This window comes from Muscardinus avellanarius, assembly GCF_963383645.1.
Source record: "Muscardinus avellanarius genome assembly, chromosome: 3".
Taxonomy (NCBI): domain Eukaryota; kingdom Metazoa; phylum Chordata; class Mammalia; order Rodentia; family Gliridae; genus Muscardinus; species Muscardinus avellanarius.
This window is the reverse complement of record NC_137788.1, coordinates 160,323,057-160,345,734: the sequence shown is the minus strand read 5'-3', so window position 1 is coordinate 160,345,734 and position 22,678 is coordinate 160,323,057. Positions and strand designations below refer to the sequence as shown.

General features: G+C 51.3%; 1 protein-coding gene across 1 annotated transcript in view; it reads left to right on the top strand.

Annotated features, from left to right (window-relative positions):
* PCSK6 (proprotein convertase subtilisin/kexin type 6) overlaps positions 1-14,261 on the top strand; it is a gene marked incomplete at both ends in the record, with an annotated part of 187,514 nt that extends 173,253 nt beyond the window's left edge. Inside the window, 4 exons of the mRNA XM_080691856.1 lie at positions 1,721-1,824; positions 8,684-8,813; positions 12,509-12,621; positions 14,164-14,261. Coding sequence (XP_080547982.1) covers positions 1,721-1,824; positions 8,684-8,813; positions 12,509-12,621; positions 14,164-14,261 — 445 coding nt within the window. The remainder of the gene's footprint in view (positions 1-1,720; positions 1,825-8,683; positions 8,814-12,508; positions 12,622-14,163) is intronic.
* Positions 14,262-22,678: the final 8,417 nt, after the last annotated feature.

The window sequence follows — 22,678 nt, the reverse complement described above, 5'->3', positions numbered from 1 at the left end:
GGAAAAATCAGGGTTGGCCTACTCTCACAGACTCAGCGCAACACCCCTCTGGTCACCAAAGGGTGGCCTTTTCCCACACACACACAAAGCAGGTCTCCAGTGGACACTAACTGGATGCCCACTAACTAAACCCAATGCTGGCGCTGTCCACCTGCAGATAGCATCAGATCCTCCAGGTGGAGAGCTCAGGCCTCCACGTCAGCTGCCAGCCACAAGTCTCAGGTTGCAACCTAGCCTTCTGACCAGCTAGCCATAAATCAGCTTCCCAAGACCTCGGCGGGCTTGGTTAATTTGCCAGAGCAGTTCAGAGAACTCAGGGAAACACTTTTCATACATTTACTCATTTTGTAATAAAGGATGTTAAAAGGAAACAGATGTTTAGCCAGATGAAGAGATTCATAGGACTGGATTTGAAAAGGTCAAGTACACAAGCACTTCTGCCCCCGTGGAGTTGGGATGCAGTGCCCTCCCGTCCACCAGCTAGACGTGCTCCTGTTCACCAGCCTGGAAACTACATGAATTCTACCTTTCGGAGTGTGGGTGGAATCACTTGGTACTAAACCATCAGCCCTCGGTGATCCAGTTAACCTTCAGCCCCTCTCCCCTCTGGGATGTGGGCTGGAAATCGCAGCCCTTTGATCACATGAGTGGTTTACCTGGCAACTAATCCCCCATCCTGGGGCTACACAGGAGCCCCCACTACCAGTCATCTCATTAACATGCAAACAGACGCTTATCACTTTATCCATTCCAAGGGCTTTGGAGCGGTGTACTGGGATGAAGACCAAATACGTATTTCTAATTATCAATCACATATCACAGCAGGATTCTGTGAATCTGACAGATGCACCTCGGAGCCCTTGCTCAATATGTTGAGTGGCAAACCCCATTTAAAATATGTGCATCAGGCGTGGTGTGATCTCAGGAACTAAAGAAATCATGGTGACATTTATTTACACTGCTGCGTGCCAGACCTGGAGTAGTTACATGCATTTGCTGAGTGAGTCCTCTGAGCAACTTTATGCTGTAGGAAGCAATTAACGGGAGGAAAGAGAGGTGCAGAGGGGTCCGCTGGCTTCCCTGGGATTGCACGGTGTGGGTGGTCCAGCCCACTTTGGGTCCCTGTGATGTCTGGCTGGAGCCAGAGGAGGACCGGCGTTGATGGGGTGAGAGAGGAAGGCTGGAGCCACATCAAACAGACTTGCCAGGTCCCTGGAGGGGATCTGATTTCAAGTCCATGATTAAATCAGGAAGGTTTCAAGCATGGGAGAAGCCGGAGCAGATCCAGGGCTGAAGGTCAGCCTTGAGGCCGACTCCTGCCCCGTCATACATTGCGAATTCCAACACTTCAAGAGAGACCCATGTAGCTGAGCCAGCCTGCCACCTGCGGTAACCCCCACATGCTCTGGTTGTCCTCCTGGGGATCAGGGTCGGGGCTGAGAAACAGCCGTGGAGCGAAACTGGCACAGACAGGAGAGAGCCCGAGGCCTTGGCCTCCTGCACCAGGACCGAGGCCCAGGAGCCTCCCGCAGGCTTACGTCGGCTGTGCCAGCTTTCCTGAGCCGGGAGCCTTCAGTGACACAAAGCCCTTGCTTTGACAACTTTCATTTCCTCCTGTAAAAGGCATTTGAGGGCAAATCATAATTTAATTAGAATTTTGGAACAGACATGGAAACCAGTCTTTCCCCCCCCCCCTTTCCTTTCCTTTTCTTTTCTGTAGCCTTGCCCGGGGCAGCTGCATTCCTGACTGTGAACCAGGCACCTACTTTGATTCTGAGCTGATCAGATGTGGGGAATGCCATCACACCTGCCGCACCTGTGTGGGTGAGTTCCTGCCCGCCGAAGGCCTCCTTCCACTGGGCACTTGTGACCTGCGTTACTAAGATGGATGAGCGAGCTGGCCCTTCTGTTGTTTTTGTTGCTGGTGCTTGGAATTGAACTCAAAAGCATTCTACCCCTGAGCTACACCCCCAGTCCTTTTATCTATTTTATTTTTTTTAAACAGGGGCTCACTAAGTTGCTGAGGCTGGCCTCGAATCTGCAACCCTCCTTCCCGGCTTAGCTATTTTGAAATGGAGAATGCCCCAGAACTTCAGGGAGTTAGTTCTACATTTATCAGAGCGTAAAAACACAAAGGCAAAGACTGGGGGTGTAGCTCAGTGGTAGAGCACATTAGGCCTTAGGCCCTGGGTTCCATCCCAGCACCGGGGGAGGGGGACCATAAAACCACAAAGGCAAAACAAATCAAAATAAAACGCAAACACCCTCCCAGGGAGACGTTCTCGTTTAATGAGAACGGAGTTTCGGTTGGGAAGATGAATTGAGTTCTAGAGACCGAGGTTGGTGGTGGTTGCGCAACACTAGGAATGTGCTTTATGCCACCAAACTGTACAGTTAAAAATGGTTGAAATGGTAAATTTTTTATGTTAGGTACATTACTCTATCATTTTAAAATTGAAAACAAGAAAGCAACATAAAATGCAAAGGCCCGCTTTGAGCGAGCAGCCTGGGTTGCGCAGTGTTAGAAACGCAGCCAGGCTGTGGGTGCTTGCAGGAAGGACAGGGGCTGCTCACGTGTCCGTGGGGATCTCACCTTGAAGCCTGGCTCTAGCTGCAGCATTTGCCGAACACCACGCCATGGAGTTCGGAGGCCTCTGAGAGGAGGGAGAATGGGCCCAGGCGGGGATGGAGATGTTTTAAAATAGATCCTCAGTTCTTTGCAACTGTCTTCACTTATCTTGAGCATTTTATCCAAAGAGGAAAAGACTGCTATAAACAACTTTTACATGTATTATAATTCCCCACTAAGATTATAGCACAGATGTCTCCGGGCCCCATTTTAATGCAGAACATAGCGGAGATTTTGTTCATTTTATTGGGTTTCGTTTTGCAGTTGTCTGCACACATAAGTTGAAGCGTACCGTGGGTTTTGTGGGGACCGACAGGTTTCAGGTGAAGTTTTCTCCTCTTGGTCCTTCTTCCTGCCCCACAATTCTGGTGCCTTCTGAGAAGCACAGATTAGATGTTTTGCTGCAATATTAAGAATGAGGTCGCTGCTAAATCACAATTAGCTTGATACCCTTGATTAGAATGGACACAGCCCTCTCACCGTGGCCAGGTAAGCCTCATACAGCTATCATCTGTGCTGTCCGGAGTGCAAATAACCAAAGGTGTGGCCAGGCCAGCATCCGCAAGTGATGTCTGGGGCTGGCCCGTGAGGGACATGGCCTCCTCTCTACCTCCTGGACAACCCCAGAAGGAGCCAGGCTCAGCATCTGGAGAGTTCTGCCTGTAGGTGTCCTAGAAGCTTTTCCTAGCTTGTTTTCTTTATCTCTCCCTCCCTCCCTTTCTCCTGCTCTCTCTCTTCCTTTCTTTCATCTGTCTCTTGACTTGTTATTCAGCCCAGGCTGTCTAAGAAACATGGCTCCTACCGTTTGCTTAGCTGTCAAAGTCACCCGAGCCCCTAACACTCGGGCACGCCGCTGCGTAGCTCTTCCACAGCGGTAACTCAGTTCACTTCGCTGTGTCTGCGTCCCCAGACTGCCTGGCAGCAAACAGTTGTGCCGGGCCACTGCCAGGCGCTCTCATCTCCAGCCTGCATCTTCTCAGTCACACACGCACTCAACACCAGCGTGCAGGTCTAATGCGCTTGGGAGGTAGAGTCTCCGCATCTCGCCGTGCCCCCGAGCCTGGGCTCTTTCTAGCCTCCGGGGAGCCCACGTATCCTCCTCAGGCAGCGACTGGGGAAGACTTCTCGCCCCACTCTGAGGCACCTGGAAGCGCTCGCTGCTTTTCGGGTGTAAAGTCTCTTTAGAAGCGCTTGTTCTCCTGCTGGCTGGAGACCTTGCCCGCCTGGTCTCCTGTCCCCACTCCCTCTTGGTAATTGCTGTGCCCACCACCCACCCACGCAAGGGTGGCCAAGCATGAGTACCTGGTGGCATCTCGGGCAGGGCACAGTGGCATCTGTCTCCACCCAGGACTCACCACACCTGGCAGGTGACTTTGTGCAGAAGAGTCTTTTGTCCACCTCCGGTGTAGCTGCCCAGCGCCCCCTGACGTGGGGCTTGCCTTCCCGTGGGGAGCACGTATCTGTGGGTTGATGGGATGGGCCTCTGGGACAGGGAAGTGCCCACTCTGCTTTTCTACCTGGGGCATGGCACTGGCAGCAGCTGGCAGCCAGGGGGCACATGGGCACAGCACCTGTGTGTTAGGTTAGGAAGCAGTGCCCAGGCACCTGTGAGAGTCAACACTCACCCACGGGCATCCTGTGCCCTACAGAGCATGGCATGAAATCGCATAAAAGCACCAAAACGCACCCAGAGAGACTCCAGGGAAAAAGAGGAAGGTTTCCTCTCGTAGGGCCTGTGGCAGCAGTTTTTTCCTGCTTTTTGAAAAAGGGCCCTGCATTTTTACTTTATACCGGGCCCCATAAATGATGGAGCTTAATAGGTTCAGCATAAGCATAACCATTTTGCTATTATTGTTATGATCGTGGGTGCTTCTAAATCGTTCAGAGCCAGGAAGGACTGTGACTGAATGGAATCCTGGAGGACTTCGACTGAGTTATAAAATCCATAATTTTCAGCAATTGTGAAAACAGTTTGCTTAGAAACTGTGTGTTTAATCGGTATCTTTTTATTGTGGTAGAATGCCAATTACGTAAAATGCACAATCTTGACCAATTTTTTATTTTTAATTGGCATATAATATTTCTACTTATGGTGGACAGTATTATTTGGGGGGAAGTACTGAGGATTGAAACTAGGGGTGTTCTACCTCAAAGCCACACCCCTCAGCCCCTTATATTTTGAAACAGGGTCTTGCTAAGTTGCTGAGGCTGGTCTTGAGACTGCAACCCTCCTTTCTCAGCCTCTCAAGTACTAGGATTCCAGGTACGCACCACCACACCACCACAAGATCAATATAATATTGGCTGATGGACAGTATTATAATTCACTGTGTGTATTCAGTACATGATGAACACATCAGAATGAAAATACTTCCGTCTCTTCACCTATTATCATTTCTATATGTTGAAAACTCTCAAACTCTTCCCTAGTTATTTGAAAGTATATAATAAATTGTTGTAGACTATAATCACACTATTTTGCTATAGAACATTACAGCTACTCCTCCTCTTTTCTCCCTTTCTTTTTTCCTTCCTTCCTTTCTTTCTCTTCTTTCCCTCTCTTTCTTTCTTTCTTTCTTTCTTTCTTTCTTTCTTTCTTTTACTAGGGATTAACCCAGAGCTACACTCCCAGCCCAATTTATTTTTTATTTGGAAACAGGGTCTCACTAGGTTGCTGAGAGCCTCGCTCAGTTGCCAAGGCTGGCTTTGAACCTATGATGCTCCTGTCTCAGCCTCTCAAGTGCTGGGATTGCAGGCATGCACCACCATGCCTGGCTTCAATATTTTAAAGAAGAGTTATGTTGCCTCTGTTTCACATTAAGACTTTGAAATCCAGCGTAGATCTGTTTTATGCAGCAGCACACACCTCCATTTGCCCACGGTGGCTGGGGGGTGGCTTCCGCACTGGCTCTAGCGAAGTGGGGCCTGCCCTATTGGGGAAGGCAGGGTTTGGAATTGGAGCCAGGCACCAAGGCTCAGACAGTGTCGATCTCCACCAAGATCAGTTCACGCCTGCACCCGTCCCATCGGCGACATGGGGATGGCAGTGCCCGCTTCCCATGGGCCAAACAACACAGAGCAGCCCTCAGAGCACCCGGGAATTGCCAGCTACATGTGTGTGCACCTTAGGGCATCTGAGATGCTACCATAGATGTCCCAGGCACTAGGGCAGGCCCAGGATGTGGCCATCAGCAAGCCATCCCTGACATCTTCTGTCGTGCGCAGTGACGACTCTTACACGATCTTCCTCAAGCAGTTTTATTACCCCAGGTTCTTGTACAGTTACCATTCCTCTTTAATGCTCTCTCAACGCCCTCTCAGGTAAAAACAACATCAGTCTTCTATCCTCTCCCTCATCACTCCACCAACCCTCCTTCTGGCACTCTATGTCTCTGCTGCAGCACACACCGGTCACAATGGTGGCTTTGTGAACATGTCCGTCCCAGCTCGGAGCCCGGAGCAGTCCGCCAAGGAACTGCTCTTCCTGTCCACCAACCCTCTTAGCTCCTTCTCCTTCTTAGCTCCCTTAGCTCCCGCCCGCTAGGGCATGCGCGCTTTCTAACCTTCTCCTGGGCGGGCAGGTGGTAGCACGAGGCGTTGCGTCACTAATTATCCGTAAGGCGCCTGATAGGGCTCACTGCGCAGGCTCAGGGCACCGCCAGCCTCGTGAGCCTCGTGACTTGGCTGCAAGCCCAGGCGCCATCTTGAGTCCACGCTGGCAACAAGCCTGGGTGCCACCTCGGTCCTGCCGAGTGGGCCCCAACATATCTCCCTTTTTGTTTTATTAAAATAAGGCTCGGGATCGTGCCTGTCTTAGGTTGCCGACCCTCAAGGACCATTCTTACCCGTCATTGGGAGAACAATAGCATGATTGTTTCCCTGTCTTAGGTTGAAAGGTCCCGGGGACGATCTTACCCGTCACTGACTACCGATCCAGCATACTGAGCCATACATGGGGAGATAAGCCAGCTTCTAGGGCTGCCAGAGCTTGCACCAATATGCGCTGTTGTTGCAGTGCGCGTTGTCGAGTTCGCCTGATATATCCAACCATGAAACATCATGCTACCACCAGCAAGAATGCCCAGAACGCCATGCCACCCCAGTCTTTTAAAAAACCCAATGTTCCGTGTATTAAGTCCATTCATTGTTGTACTGTGGCGACTTCCACGCGGGTAGAATTAATTGCAGCGATGGACGCTCGTAGCTCAATCATGGTGTGTTCAAATTCACGGCTCCAAGTTCCCAGAAGCGTCTTGCTTAATTGACGAAACAAATTGCCTGCATGGGAGAAATTCTGATACTGCACATGCGTTATACATATAGTCCAGATAATTGAGCTTGCTGAGCCATGCCAGCAGCCACATGTGAGGATAGAGCATTCATAGTGGCTGCAATAACTGCCACGGCCACAGAGGCCACAATTACAGCAATAAGAGCAGAAATTCCAAATTCTCCAAGGATGCATAGAAGCATAGCAGAAAGTCAGAAAATAGGTATCAATAAAACAACCTCATTAACCAAGGTAAAGGAAGAGGGAAAGTAGAAATAATTCCCCAAAGATCTTAAAGAAAACAACTCATCTCTACAGTACCAAGCAGCAGTTTACAACTCTTACGTTAGGAACTAATCTTCTGACCTATCCTTTACACATTAGGCGCCTTTTCCAACTAACCTCAGGTGTCTTCCATCTATGGTGGCGGATTAGGAGAGGGAGTCGAATCAGGACCAGCCCGATTCTCTAACTTGCTTACACTAAAAAATATCCTCCTTAATGGAGCCCCCTTTGATCGGGGAAAATACAGCGCTGTCCCTCGCTTTTCCGCGAGCCTCGCTTATCCGCGAGCCTTATTTACTCCTATCTTGTCGAATCAGGACCAGCCCGATTCTCTAACCTACCTACACTAAAAAATATCCTCCTTAATGGAGCCCCCTTTGATCGGGGAAAATACAGCGCTGTCCCTCGCTTTTCCGCGAGCCTCGCTTATCCGCGAGCCTTATTTACCTCCTTAATGGAGCCCCCTTTGATCGGGGAAAATATCCTCCTCAATGGAGCCCCCTTTGATCGGGGAAAACACTAAAAAATATCCTCCTTAATGGAGCCCCCTTTGATCGGGGAAAATACAGCGCTGTCCCTCGCTTTTCTGCGAGCCTCGCTTATCCGCGAGCCTTATTTAAAAAATATCCTCCTTAATGGAGCCCCCTTTGATCGGGGAAAATACAGCGCTGTCCCTCGCTTTTCCGCGAGCCTCGCTTATCCGCGAGCCTTATTTACAAAATATCCTCCTTAATGGAGCCCCCTTTGATCGGGGAAAATATCCTCCTTAATGGAGCCCCCTTTGATCGGGGAAAACACTAAAAAATATCCTCCTTAGTGGAGCCTCCTCCTCCCTTTTCGGAGTCAAAGGAGTACTTACCAGCCAGCTGCCCTGGACTGCCGAGGTTCTGATCAAAGCGAAGTTCCCCGTACGGGCCACCATTTGTCGCGCGCAGTGACGACTCTTACACGATCTTCCTCAAGCAGTTTTATTACCCCAGGTTCTTGTACAGTTACCATTCCTCTTTAATGCTCTCTCAACGCCCTCTCAGGTAAAAACAACATCAGTCTTCTATCCTCTCCCTCATCACTCCACCAACCCTCCTTCTGGCACTCTATGTCTCTGCTGCAGCACACACCGGTCACAATGGTGGCTTTGTGAACATGTCCGTCCCAGCTCGGAGCCCGGAGCAGTCCGCCAAGGAACTGCTCTTCCTGTCCACCAACCCTCTTAGCTCCTTCTCCTTCTTAGCTCCCTTAGCTCCCGCCCGCTAGGGCATGCGCGCTTTCTAACCTTCTCCTGGGCGGGCAGGTGGTAGCACGAGGCGTTGCGTCACTAATTATCCGTAAGGCGCCTGATAGGGCTCACTGCGCAGGCTCAGGGCACCGCCAGCCTCGTGAGCCTCGTGACTTGGCTGCAAGCCCAGGCGCCATCTTGAGTCCACGCTGGCAACAAGCCTGGGTGCCACCTCGGTCCTGCCGAGTGGGCCCCAACAATCTTCCTTTCCTGCACCTCCCAGGGCCCAGCAGAGAAGAATGTATTCACTGTGCCAAAAACTTCCACTTCCAAGACTGGAAATGCGTGCCTGCCTGCGGCGAGGGCTTCTACCCCGAGGAGCTTCCTGGCTTGCCCCACAAAGTGTGTCGAAGGTACGGTGCTCCGGGCTCAGGCACAGACTGCTAGAGAAGGAAGACCAGCTGTGTCTAGCAGGGAGCAGCAGAGGGCCAGGTGTGATGGCACCGACATCTGTGTTGCCCCACTACTGCAGGGGCAGCGGACAGACAGGAGTCCGCGCACCCAGGACTCGATGCCTGCAGTCAGTGACCGCCAAGGTGTCGAGCTAGTTGGTACCCTTATGACACTATTTATTATGTGCCTTTTTATTTGTTGAGCGCCCACTCTCTGCCAGGCACTGGGGAGTGGCTGGAATGAGCTGTTTGTTAACAGAATAACAGGGTGCCAAGCCAGGTGCGATGGCTCACGCCTGTAATCCCAGTACATGGGAGGCTGACACAGGAGGATCACGGTTTTAAGGACAGCCTCAGCAAGTAGTGAGACTCTCATCAACCTAGTGAGCTCCTGTCTCAAAATAAAAAAGAAAAATAGGGCTAGGGGTGTAACTCCGAGGTAGAATGCCCTTGGGTTCGATCTCCAGTAACACAGAAAAAGAAAAAAGAATAACAGGTTGCCTGCTACCTCTGGCGGCATTCATCCCAGTAGCAGATTTCACAGGGTGGTCCCAGCCCTGCCACCACACGGGATGGCTTAATGCTATTGGTAATCAAGAAAACCACAGTAGGGGAGTTAAAAAAAAATCTAGGCAGACATGGTGGCACACGCCTGTAATCCCAGTACTTGGGAAGCTGAGACAGGAGGAACGTAGGTTTGAAGCCAGCCTCGACAACTTAGTGAGACCCTGTTTCAGAATAACCAATAAAAAATAGAGCTAGGGCTAAAGCTCAGAGGTAGAATGCCCTTGGGTTCAATTCTCCAGCACCAAAAAAAAAAAAATCTAAATTAGATATATTTTTTTCTTCTTGCGGTACTGGGGATGAAACCCAGAAGCATTCTACCTCCGAGCTACACTCCCAGTCCTATTTTTTATTCTTTATTTTGAAACTGTGTCTCACTGAGTTGCAGAGGGCCTCACTAAATAGTAGTTAAGGCTGTCCTCAAACCACGATCCTCCTGTCTCAGCCTCCCAAATGCTGGGATTACAAACATGTGCCACCATGCCTGGCTTAAATTAGATATTTTATATAAAATAAAAGGATCTGATCATCCCCTCATTCTAAATCTATTTCCAAAGCTGGGTGTCGTGGCACATGCTTCTAATCCCAGTATGTGGAAGGTTGAGACAGGGGGATCCTATGTTCAGGGCCAGCCTTAGCTACTTAGGCCCTTCGCAACTCAGTGAGACCCTGTTTCAAAATAAAGAATAAGCACAATGACCTGTCAAAGGAAGCAGGAGCCCTGGGGGGCAACCGAGGTTAGGGGACACAGGGCTGCAACAGCCGTCTCTCAGGGCGGCACCAGGATGCTGGGTTCTTCTTTCGGTCCTCCAGCAGCCCAGGAGCCCAGGCCTCCTGCAGCCTGAGCAGAGCACCCAGCAGAGCTTGCCTGGGCTTCTGCCCTCAGAACCAGGAGCCACCGGGGGCAAGTTGTACTCTTGGTAGCTTGTGACGCAGCAACAGAAAGCAAGACACCCGCCATCCACCACGCTAAGTGAGGTTATATTTTAACTTTTTGCCGTTGTGACCTAGAGACCTGACAAGAACAGCTTGGAGAAGGGAAGTTCACTGGGCTCATGGTTTCAGAGATTCGGTCCATAGTGGGCTGGCTCCGGGATAGAGACATCATAGCAGCAGGGCACGGCAGGGAAAGCTGCTCAACTCGTAACGCGGAGAGAGTGAGAGGAGAGATCCAGGGACAGACACAGCCCTCCCGGCACGCCCCACCTCTGAACCTTCCCGCACTGCTTTTCTGGGGGCCATCCCATAGCCTAACCATCCCAGGTACAGTCCGAAGAAAAGAGGAGCTGTGTCCTCCTGGTTCTTCACTGCAGCCCATTCCACACCATTGTTGTTCAGAGTTGAAGTGCCCTCAGCCACAGCCTGGGAACCCCTGCCCCCTGCCTCTCTCAGATGACTGGCATTCCTCTAGCTGGCTGGGCTCAGCCCTAGCGCCCATCTCGCCGGCATCCATGTCCATAGGAAAGGCCAGAAGATCCCCAGGGAAACATCAGCCCCTGTGCTGGGGGCCTGTGGCTGGGCCACCAGAGGTGCAGGGGAATGTTTAGAGAGACAGCGTGACAGAGGCCTGATCCCAGGAGTGTCACAAAAGTGCTCTAGGAGCAGGGTCCTGCGTGGCTAGCCCAGTGATTCCCCTCACCCCGTCCTCCCTGCAGGGCCTGGGGGGAGTACGAGGAGGGAGCAGGCCGCTGTGTCAGGAGGAGGAAGTTGGAGAGGCTCCAGCATGGCATTTTGCCCTTGGCTTACACACTGACACACAGAAAGCAAGGACCTAGTCCCTAGTTTTGGCTTCCTTGGGCAGACTAGGAATAAACACCCCACCTTCATGCAAGCTGTGGGGACCCTGTACCAGCTGTGCGGATGCCCTCTTAGACTCCATCAGATGGCTGCTTGGGGAAGAGGCCTCAATAGCAGGCAGCAGGCATCTGTCCTACGCACGGAGCTCACGGGGCAGGCACAGACGTCAGCCCCACAGGCCCTGCCTGAGCGCTCAGCTCCAGCCCTGGGGCTTGGCCCCTTCTCTGCTGCAGTGACTGGGAGGTGGCAGCCGATGGGAGCAGGTGAAGACCTGGTCCCCGGGAGCTGGAGGAGGCAGCAGCTCAGGGAAGTGAACGGACACATGCAGCTTCAAGTCCTTGCTTCATTAAGGGGTCACCTGGAAGGTAGTTTGGGAACCCCGCACCTCAGCCACCGCTGCTCAGCTCTGCCAGTGCTGCACAGAAACAGCTGCAGACCCCGTGCCCATGCAAATGGACACGTGTGTTCCTGTGAAACTGTTGAACGTGGCACCAGCTATAGACAGTGCCCAGAAATCACAGTATTCTTTTCTTTTTTTTTTTTTTGTGGTACTAGGTATGGGACCCAGGGGCCTTCTACCTCCAAGCTACACCTCCAGCCCTATTTTTTATTCTTTATTTTGAAACAGGGTCTCACTGAGTTGCAAAGGGCCTCATTAAGTAGTAGCTGAGGCTGACCACGAACTACAATCCTCCTGTCTCAGCCTCCCAAATGTGGGATTGCAAGATTGTGCCACCATGCCCAGCAAGATCATAGTACTCTGCATTAGGAATGGCCCTTGGTCTGTGGCTGGGCCAGCACTGCCCTGGAAGCAACATGAGCTGGAAGGCCATCCCCACCTCTCCCAGATAGAGATGGTCAGCCTGGTGGGTTCCAGCAGCAGCCCTCGGGTCAGCTTTGGAACCAGGTTGACCACCTCCCTGATGCGAGCTGGGCTCTGACCCCACAATGGTAGCCATTGTGGTCACGCAGCTGCCGGAGGAAGCATGTGCCATGCGAGCCACATGCAAGTGGGCACCTGTGCCCAGGAAGGCCACAGGGAGTCCCAGACACTCAGGCCTGGCCTCCATGCCTGAGATGCTCGGCCCACTGGGCTGACTTTGCCCTCCAGGGCACCGTTGAGGTCAGACAGGAAGAAGGGAATGCCACTGCTTGGCCTGGCTCAGGGCAGCCTCTCCACCGAGGACCCAAGTTGAGGGCCCTGGGCCATGTAGGAAGGATGGGAGGGCCCTGTGAAGGGGCTAGAGCAGCTGGCCTCTTCCCCAAACCTCAGCAGGGCTGGTGTCGTCCCGCAGGTGTGACGAGAACTGCCTGAGCTGCGAGGGCTCCAGCAGGAACTGCAGCAGGTGCAAGACAGGCTTCACGCAGCTGGGCACCTCCTGTATCACCAACCACACGTGCAGCAACGGTGAGTGCCGCGGGCCCTGGAGGAGCTCGGCACTCCTGGCTCTGCTCAACAGAGAAAAGCAAGCACAGGCGTGGCCGCCCCTGATTTGATGGACCATCCCGGCCTCTGCTAGGCCTTAGGGAACTCTCACCCATTGACCAGAGGGGCAGCGCAGCCACTGCTGGTTTTGTTGAGTGACTCTTTAAAATTAGTCTGTTTTTGTGGTACTGGGGATGGAACCCAGGGGCATTCTACCTCCAAGCTACACCTCCAGCCCTATTTTTTATTCTTTATTTTGAAACAGGGTCTCACTGAGTTGCAAAGGGCCTCACTAAGTAGCTGAGGCTGGCTGCGAACCACAATCTTCTTATCTCAGCCTCCCAAATTTTGGGATTACAAGTGTGCGCCACCATGCCCGGTTCAGTTATTCTGTTTTTATACCATTCCACCCTTACACCCTAGGCCTCAGGTAGCCTGGGTGTGGCAACTGCCCCATAGGAGAGGCCCGACTTTGGGGGTCAAAGCCAAGAGGCCTGGAGGAGTTGAGCCTTAGACTAAAGGACAGAACCCAGAGGAAGGATGGGGTCCCTGGTTCTCAGGTGGATAGCAGCAGGACACACAGGGTTGTGAAAACAGAAACTCAAGAAGGAACCAAAGATGCTGCTGGTCTGGAGATTCCAGGCAGAAAAGGAAAGGCTGGTGGGGGACCATCCCGGAGACATAGTAGGAGTCGCTGGCAGGACCTCAGCGGGCAGCAGGAGGAGCCGCCTGGGCCAGTTCCAAGGTGTCCCCGGGGCGGAGCAGGTGGTCCCTGGACATGAAGCTGGCAGGCCCCAGCCTGGCCGGACAGGAAACCCTCAGACAGCCCTGGGACGCCCTGCAGGCCACAGGTGGCCTGGCCTCATCGATTACATTTTTGGCCTTCAGAACCATGTCCCTTCAAAGGTCAGGAAGCTTTCTGAGTAGGAAGGCACCTGCTCAGGTTATGTCGGAGCCCAAGAAAGTGAGATTGTTGCAGGAGAGCCTCCCAGACCCCACGAGTAACAGTGCCTCCGAAGGATAATCCCAAGGACCAGGCAGGCCTCGGCTGCTCTTCCACCTCCCGTGGCCCGTCCATCGCCGAGCCCCACCTGTCTGCCTTGATGGCCCCCTTCCTCCCATCCCCACTCATCCCCCTTTGGAAGGACCACTGGCCGTGGTGGCGGTCTGCATTCCCTCCCTTCCAGCCCTGTGCTCCGGCTCCCCCTGCCCGCGTGCTTCCTCCTAAGCCCCCCACCAGCCCAGTTGTCCAAAAGGGCAGGTCCACACTGGGCACACCCACCCTGCAAGTCCTCCTCTCCTTGCTTAGCCTCAGCCAGAGCCCTGTATGCCAGGTGCCGCCTCCGCGGCTCTAGGCTCCACGGTGGAGCACAGCTCAGGCCGGGAGGGACGGGGGGGGGGGGGCTTTGTGCACCCCAGCCCGGTGCACCACGGTACTCAGCAAGCAGAGAACGACTGAAAGAATCTCAACAGGCCCCACGTCTGACGTTTCTTTTCTTTTCCATCCCTGGCGCGGGACCCCAGCCGACGAGACCTTCTGCGAGATGGTGAAGTCCAACCGGCTGTGTGAACGCAAGCTCTTCATCCAGTTCTGCTGCCGCACGTGCCTGCTGGCTGGGTAGGGACGCAGCTGCCCGTCCACCGTCCTCCAGACTGCCGGCCAGAGCCTGTGCCAGGGGCGGTACCCTGCGCCTGACAGCTTGCCCTCCCCGGAGCCCGGTCCTCCTGCGCATCCTTGGGTACCAAGCCCATGGGTGGCGGCCCTTCTAAGGACAGGCTCCCGCAGTGGGGATTCCCTCACACCCTGCTTGCTGGCTATAGTCTTCTGGCAAACTCGAAACGGGAACAACAGGAATTGCAAGAGCTCACCGTTCCAGCTTCGGAGCAGCCTCTAGGACCCTAAGTTTACCGAATCTTCAAGACCAAAGCAGAAAGGAAAGACACCGGGCCTCACGCATCGCTCTCCTCTCCTCCGGCAAAGAAATCATAGAAGCAAATACAACGCGCGTCTCTGCGGCTCCATTGTGAATCTCACTGTCTCCTCGGCCCCCGGCAGGACCCTGGGCTGTCGTCACACGTGAGGAAGGGCCCAGCCACTTCCCCGTGCGTGCGTGCGTCGCCTGCCTCGGAGCATCCTGGGAGACAGTTGGGTCAGACTGTCCACGAAATAGGTTTCAGGGCACAAGATGTATGACCACTGGGGAGGGAACCTATTTCTACGCAGTCAGCTCCTTTGGAAACCACAGCAGCAGCTTAGAACGGTCTGATACCAAACACAGATCAGAAGCATCTTCCTCTCTCCGCAGCCCACTCTGAGCGAGCCGAGGACTATATCGCTAGGAGTCCCCTGAGCCCAGCCACCTCCCCATGATGCACACCCTTCCAAGGAGGGCCCAAGGAGGCATTCCAGGCCAGGCGGAAAGACCGCAGTGAGCAAGCGATTCCTCTGAACAACCGAGCCCCGCGAGTCACTTAGCACTCGTTCCTTCTCCTTGTACGGAATTGCTTTTAAAAGACCTTTGGCCTCTGCACTTTTGAAAAACTCGTTCTCAAGGTGGATGCTTCTCTGTGTATGTTGTGAGTCTACACGACACGGCTGGATTTATTTCTGCCACCCCCTTGTAGGCATTTTATAAGCTACGTGTTCTAATTTTTACCGATGTTAATTATTTTGACAAATATTTCATATATTTTCATTGAAATGCACAGATCTGCTTGATCAATTCCCTCTACCACGGGAAAGAACATTTGCCTTAAAATTTTTCGACCTCGTCCCTCTCCATACTGTCCTGCTCCCTCTCCTCTTTGACTATACTGCGTCTGCCTGGTCACCTGTGAGCTGGTGAGAACCCAGCTATTGTCTGTTGAATCGATGACTCTGAACAAGAAATCAGTGAAGCAAATACAATGTTAACCCTAAATTAATAAAAGAGTTAACATCTCACAGAAGAGGAACCTGTATTTCTTTCCAGGGCACAAAACACTAAACCTAGGTGCTGACCCACGTGTGACGTGGACATCACTTTGTGGTTTGTGAATCTGATACCACCGCATGGAAGTTTCTCTTTGAGCTTTAACAAATGTTAACGTAAGGAAACAATGAGAGAAATCTTAAGGTCCAGTCCCAGCTGTTCTTTGGCAAAGGAGACGTTCTTCAGGCCACCGGAGCCTGGTTGGATAGAAGGGCTAGAGGCCTCCAGACTTAGGGTCACCATTCATCTGTCCATCAAAGGGAGCTCTTTCCAGCCCGGACGGTGGGCCTCATCACCCACCACTGGGACTGGAACCCAGGGACGTTCTACTTCCAAGCTACACCCCCAGTACTATATTTTAGTCTTTATGTTTTTTGAAACAGGGTCTCACTGAGTTGCAAAGGGCCTCGCTAAGTGGCTGAGGCTGTCCATGAACCATGATCCTCCTGTCTCCGCCTCCCGAATGCTAGGATTACAAGCGTGCACCACCACGCCTGGCCACGGGAGCATTATTTAATAGGCAACAGCTTGTCTTTTGCACAGTGGCTGAAATCCCTGCAGCCAGGGGTCACATGCCATTTGTGATTTGGCATCTCTATGAGGTCAGAAGTTTGTCTTCCTTAGAATCCTTTAGCTAAAGGCAATGGAAATGTACCAATTAAAACTGACTTAGGAAAAATCAAAAGTCCATCCTGGATGGACTCAGAATTTCAGGGAAAGGTGTGGCGGGGCCCGGGGAACCCTGAGAACAGCAGTCAAAGTCATCCTGCAGGGCCTTCTCTCTCTCTCCAGAGCCCTCCCTTTGTCTCCAGTTGATGGGACAAGATCGCCAACCATCTCCCACGTGCAGCCGGGGCACATCCAGCCCCTCCAATGAGCTTTCTGTGTGTTCTTCCTGGTCTATTGTCCCCTGGAACATAGGACTAGCTCACCTGACTGTTCCCTAGCACGTCAGCCGTGGCCACAGGGACAGCTTGTGCAGCAAGCACATCACAGCTCCAGAGAGCTCCTGCCAGAGAAGGGGCAAGTGCAGCTCCCAGAGAGGGGCAGGCAGCGTCAGCTGTCCACCACCACCACTGACCCGCGGTCGGTGTGGAGGAGTGAGTATGTACATGGCGATCCCATAGCCCACACTGGGAAAATGGCCCCAAAGATCCACCTCCCCTGCGAGACTGGCCTGAATTAACCCAGCAACTTGCTAAGTGCCCCTGGCACGGGGCCCCAGCCCAGCCCTTAGAGCCCACGTTGAAGCATATTAGTTTTTTGTCCTCTGAGAGTTTACAGTCTAAGATACTGGAAGCCAATCAGGAAAAAAATAAAAAATAAAAAATCCTCCCTCTATATGTCCCAAAGGACACCCACCGGGAGCCTGGGTAGCACCGGCACTCGTCGCAGAGGCCGGGCCAGTGGGGCAGGGAGTTGAGAAGCTGACCAAGTGCTAATGATGCCTGGGGCCTTGAAACATGGCGCACACCAAATACGATGCCTGTTTGCCAATGGCCCGATCTCAAGGAGGAGATTATTTAAATTCAGTTGGGGCAGGCTCTGTTCATGGACTTTAAGTGATGGGACTATGAATTATGTAGATCTGTTATTTCATAGACAAGGACCCTGGCGCACAGAGCTGAAGGGGCTCGTCTCGGAGCCCACGCTGCGGAAGTGGCTGCCGTGGGCACTGGCAGAGAGGCTGGCAGCAGGCGTAACTCTACCACTGGCTGCACGCGGCCACCATGCACTTCTGTAAAACAAGCTGTGTTTCAAAGGGGTGACATTTTTCTGACTTTCTTTCCAAATCCTTTGGGAGTGCACATCCCTGTCTCTCCCAGGCCCCTACTAACATATCCTATAACGTTTTGTGTGTGTGTGGTACTCAGGGTGGAACACAGCGATTTTTACCTCTGGGCTACGCTCCCAGACCTATTTTATATTTTACTTGGAAACAGGGCCTTGCTAAGTTGCTGAGAGCCTCACTAAGTAGCTGAGGCTGACTTTGAACCTATGTGATCCTCCTGTCTCAGCCTCCCAAGTACTGGGATTACAAGTGTGTGCCCTATGCCCAGCTATCCAGTAACTTTTCAAAAAACCAAGGGAAAGTAAACTTGTCATAGAACACACACCAATAACAGGAAGGCGAGTTAACAGAGCTTTAAAACATAAAGGGTGAAGCCAGGTGTGGGGGCGCACGCCTGTAACCCCAGTCCTAGGGAGGTTGACACAGGAGGACTGCAGCAATTTAGCAAGACTCAGTATCCTAGCAGGACCCTGTTTCAAAACAAAGGGTTTTTTTAGAGGGGTTCTTTTTTATTTTTTTTGTCTTTTTGGAACCGGGGATCGAACCCAGAGTGCTACACCTGCAAAGAAGGTGCTTTGCCACTGAGCTACATGTCAGCCCCCAAAACAAAAGTTTTTTTAAATGTTGGGGAATTTGCCTGAGAGTAAAATGCCTCTAGGTTCAATCCCAAGACCAAAAAAAAAAAAAAAAAAAATTAATGAATGAAAGCACAGACATGATGGTGCATCCCATAATCCCAGTACTTAGGAGGCTGAGATAGGAGGATCACAGGTTCAAAGCCAGGCTCAGCAATTTAGTGAGGCCTTCAGTAACTTAGTGAGACCCTGCTTCAAAATAAAAACTAAAATAGGGCTGGGGGGTGCAGCTTGGAGGTAGAATGCATCTGAGTTCCTTCTTGGTACCACATTAAAAAAAAAAAAAAAAAGCCTAAATGTGTCCAGTAGAAAGCCCTTGAGCTTGGGAAGACCATCACCTAGGTAATGGGGCTAGAGGACATCTTGCCTGAAAGTTGGGGCACTCAAGGGTGCCTAAGACAGCGGAATAGGGGGAGTAAAGAAGGTGGGAAGGAAAGTGAGATGGAGAGGTAAAGTACAAAAGGACGTTTGGTGTGCTTCCTCCAAGCAGGGGTTCGGGGAAGCATGTACCAAGGCCACCTCCCGCCTGACAGCTCAGCCAGGCCAGGCTACAAGGGGACAGGGTGCTGGCTGCTGGGGGAAAGGAGGAGCTTGTCCCGGCCATGGCCGCACTCCCAAGCTCCGTCCACGAACTCAACACTTCTTTTTTTCCGGTTGGTTTTCTAAATCCTTTCCTGATGCCCAAGGCTTTGTTATCTGCGCATAGAACTTGGTGGTAGAGCCCTGAGCACCCACCTCACGCCCCGGGGTGCAATCCCACCACTGAGGCTCCGCCTCTGCCATGGACCAGCCAGACTCGGTGGCCAGTACCTCTTAGCCTCCCCAGGAGGGCGACAGGAGCCCAAGCACCCAGAACAGAGAGCGTCTTGTTGCTAAAAGCAGTACTTCTCACCAGGCGTGGTGGCACACACCTGTAACCAGAGTACTTGGGAGCCTGAGACAGGAGGATTGCAGGTTTGAGACGAGCCTCAGCTACTTCGTGAGGACCTCTGCAACTTGGTGAAGCTCTGTTTCAAAATGAAAATAAAAAATAAGGGGGGGTGTAGCTTGGAGATAGAATGCCCCTGGGTTCAATCCCTGGCCACACACACACACACACACACACACACACACACACACACACACACAGCAGTAGTTCTCAACGAGGAGTGACTTTTATCTTTCAGGGCACGGATCTCTGGTGATATTGTCAGGCTTTTTTTTTTTTTTTTTTTTTTTTTTTGCGGTACTGGGGGTAGAACCCAGGGCATTCTACCTCTGAGCTACACCCCTAGCCCTATTTTTATTCTTTATTTTTGAAATGGGGTCTCACTGAGTTGCAAAGGGCCTCACTAGGTAGCTGGGGCTGACCATGAACCACAATCCTCCTGTCTCAGTCTCCAGAATGCTGGGATTACAAGCATGCGCCGCCACACCCGGCATCAGCAGGTATTTTTGACAACTGGAAGGACGTACTCACATCTAGTGGGTGGGGACTAAGAATGCTGAACATCCTCTAACACACATGACAGCACCCCAAACAGTGACTCATGTCGCTCAAAATATCAACAGTGCAGGGGCTGAGAAGCTCTGGACAAAAGAAAGGGGATCAGAGAAGAAAGTTGTGCCGGGCGCAGTGGTGCGTGCCTGTCATCCCAGTACTTGGGAGGCTTGGACAGGGTTACAGGTTTGAGGCCAGCCTCTGCAATTTAGTGATATGCTCAGCAACCATAAAAAAGGGCTGGGGGCCAGCCATGGTGGTGCATATCTGCAGTCCCAGTACTTGAGAGGCTGAGACAGGAGGATTGCAGGTTCGAGGCCAGCCTCAGCAACTTAGCAAGGTTCTCCACAACTGACTGAGACCTTGTTTCAAAATTTTTAAAATGAGGTAGGGATGTGAGTATAGCTCAGAGGCAGAGTGCCCTTGGGTTCAATTCCCAGTACAGAAAAAAGAAAGTCTGGGGGTGTAGTGTGGAGGTAGAATGCCACGGCTCTGGGTTCCATCCCTAGTACCAAAGAAGGAGAAGGGGGGCAGGAGGAGGAAGAGGGAATTATTTTAAGCTTCATAGAAATATCCTTTCCATCCCTATCTGTGTGCTAAAGCAAGGAACACTCCTATAGCTTTCCCTTTTAAAAGAAATATATTCTTTCCCTCTTAAAATCCAGCCAAAGGGGCAAGTAAAACTATCTCTGTGGCCCAAGAGCTCCACCTGGTGGCCATCTCGAGAATTAAGTGAAGTTTTGAAAGAGCGCGCGCACACACTTGAGTGTGTGTGTGTGTGTGTGTGTGTGTGTGCGCGTGCGTGTGTGTGTGTGTGTGTGTGTGTGTTTACTAGTGATTGAATCCGAAATTAATCTTCAAGCTACACCCGAGTCTTTTTAAAAATTTTGTTTTGAAATACGGTCTCACTAGGTTACTGAGTCTCGCTATGTTGCTGAGGCTGTCCTCCAACCTGTGACCCTCCTGTCTCAGACTCCCGAATACTGAAATTACAGGGATATATCACCACACCTGGCATTAACTTTTTATCTTGAAACAGTCAAAACAAACAAACTACAACAACAAAGAAAGACAAGGAGAGGGAAAGGAGGAGGACCAAAAGAACAAAGGGGAAAGTCTTTGGGGGATGAATATAAAGTCATAAAAAGCCCCCACTAGAACCGAGCACAGGGGTGCCTGCCTGTAACCCCAGTACTTGGGAAACTGAGACAGGAGGATTGCAGGTTTGAGGACAGACTCAGAAATGTAACCTAGTGAGGCCCTGCTCCAAAACAAAAAATAAAATTAAAAGGGACGGGGGTATAGCTCAGAGGTAGAATGCTCCTGGCTTCAATCCCTAGTGCCACACACACACACACACACACACACACACACACACACACACACACGCAAGCTCCTGCTTCTAAAACATTGCATAAAAGGCTCAGATTATAAAGATGATACGATATTGGGGAAGGATAGCATAAGCTCAGCACAGACGCTCAGGTTTGGACACTTGATTTATGATAAGAGTGGCTCGTTGAAGCAGGGGGTAGGATGGTCAGGTCACAGGGCCACTTCACAGCTCCTGACCCAGCAAGTAAGAGACAGCCTGTTTCTAAACAGACTTTTTCCCTCCTCCTCTCTTTTGGTCCTCCTTTCCCTCTCATTTTTATTTTTTTGTTTGTTTGTTTGTTTGTTTTGATACTAGGGATTGAGTTCAGGAGCATTCTACCTCTGAGATACAACCCCAACCCTATTTTATTTTATTTTATTTTGGTGCTGGGGATTGAACCCAGGGTCATATGACCTCAGAGCTAAACCCTCTGCCCTATTTTTATTCTTTATTTTGAAACAGGGTCTCACTAAATTGCAGAGGGCCTCACTCAGTAGCTGAGGCTGTCTGGGAACCTCAGTCCTCCTGTCTCAGCCTCCCAAATGCTGGGATTACAAGCGTGTGCCACCATGCCCAGCTCCAACCCTATTTTATTTTAAATCAGAGTCTTGCTAAGTTGCTGAAGGTTTGTTAACCAATAACATGCTTTTATCTGTTTACTGACTGAAGGAATGAAGGACTGGTGTCCATGCATCTGAAAAATAATCAACTGGAGGATGGCATAGACATGAATTGTGTCTTTCTGATAAGCATACCCGCGTGACTCTGAATGTATACCATACTTCAATAAGAAGCCCAAAAAGAGCTGGGTATGGTGGCTCTTGCCTGTAATCCCAGTACCTGAGAGGCTGAGACAGGAGGATTGCAAATTCCAGACTGGCCTCAGCAACTTAATGAGACTCCAAGCAACCTAGTGAGACCCGGATTCAAAACAAACAAATATGCTTTCTTGGTTCAATCCCCAGTACTGCCACTACCCAAAATGAAAAGGAATAGTACAATGCCTCTACACACCCAACAACTAAATTATAGACTGGCAATACCAGTGAGGTTCTGTTGGAAGTCATAAAAACCTTTGCACATCACTAGAGCATGTAAATCATTTCTACCTCTGAGCATTACTTATTGAGGCTACCATACCAAGGAAATGCATAGCAGCCTTCATTCAAAATAGCCCCAAACTGGAGACAACTCTAGTGTACATCAACAACGGAATGGCTGTTACAGTATAAGATAGAAATATTTTTTTTTGGTAGTTCTGGGGTTGAACCTCATACGTGCTTGGTGAGCTCTCTGCCACTATCCCCAGCCCCTAAAAGATGCTCTTGACTCCAGTGAAAACCGACCATGGCCCTGTGCAACATGGATGGATTCCAGACATAATAAAGGGCTAAAGAAACAGGCAAAAAAGCATACTTCCATGGTTCTATTTATATCAAAAGCAAACAAAAGGAACTTGTGCTGTTGGGCTCGTGGATGCCTTTGGGGACAGAGAGAAGCTTTCAGAATTGGGTTCTTTTTTGGACCCTTGTGGCAGCTCGGCAGGTGTGTTGACGGGTGGCACTTTCCCGTCTATCCTACTTCAATATAAATATTTATTTTTGCGATACTTGGGATGGGACGCAGGGGCATTCTACTTTGAGCTACACCTTCGGCTCCCCTTTTTTTTTTAATTCTTTATTTTGAAACAGGGTCTCATTGAGTTGCAAAGGGACTCACTAAGTAGCTGAGGCTGTCTGTGAACCACAATCCTCCTGTCTCAGCCTCCCAAAGGCTGGGATTACA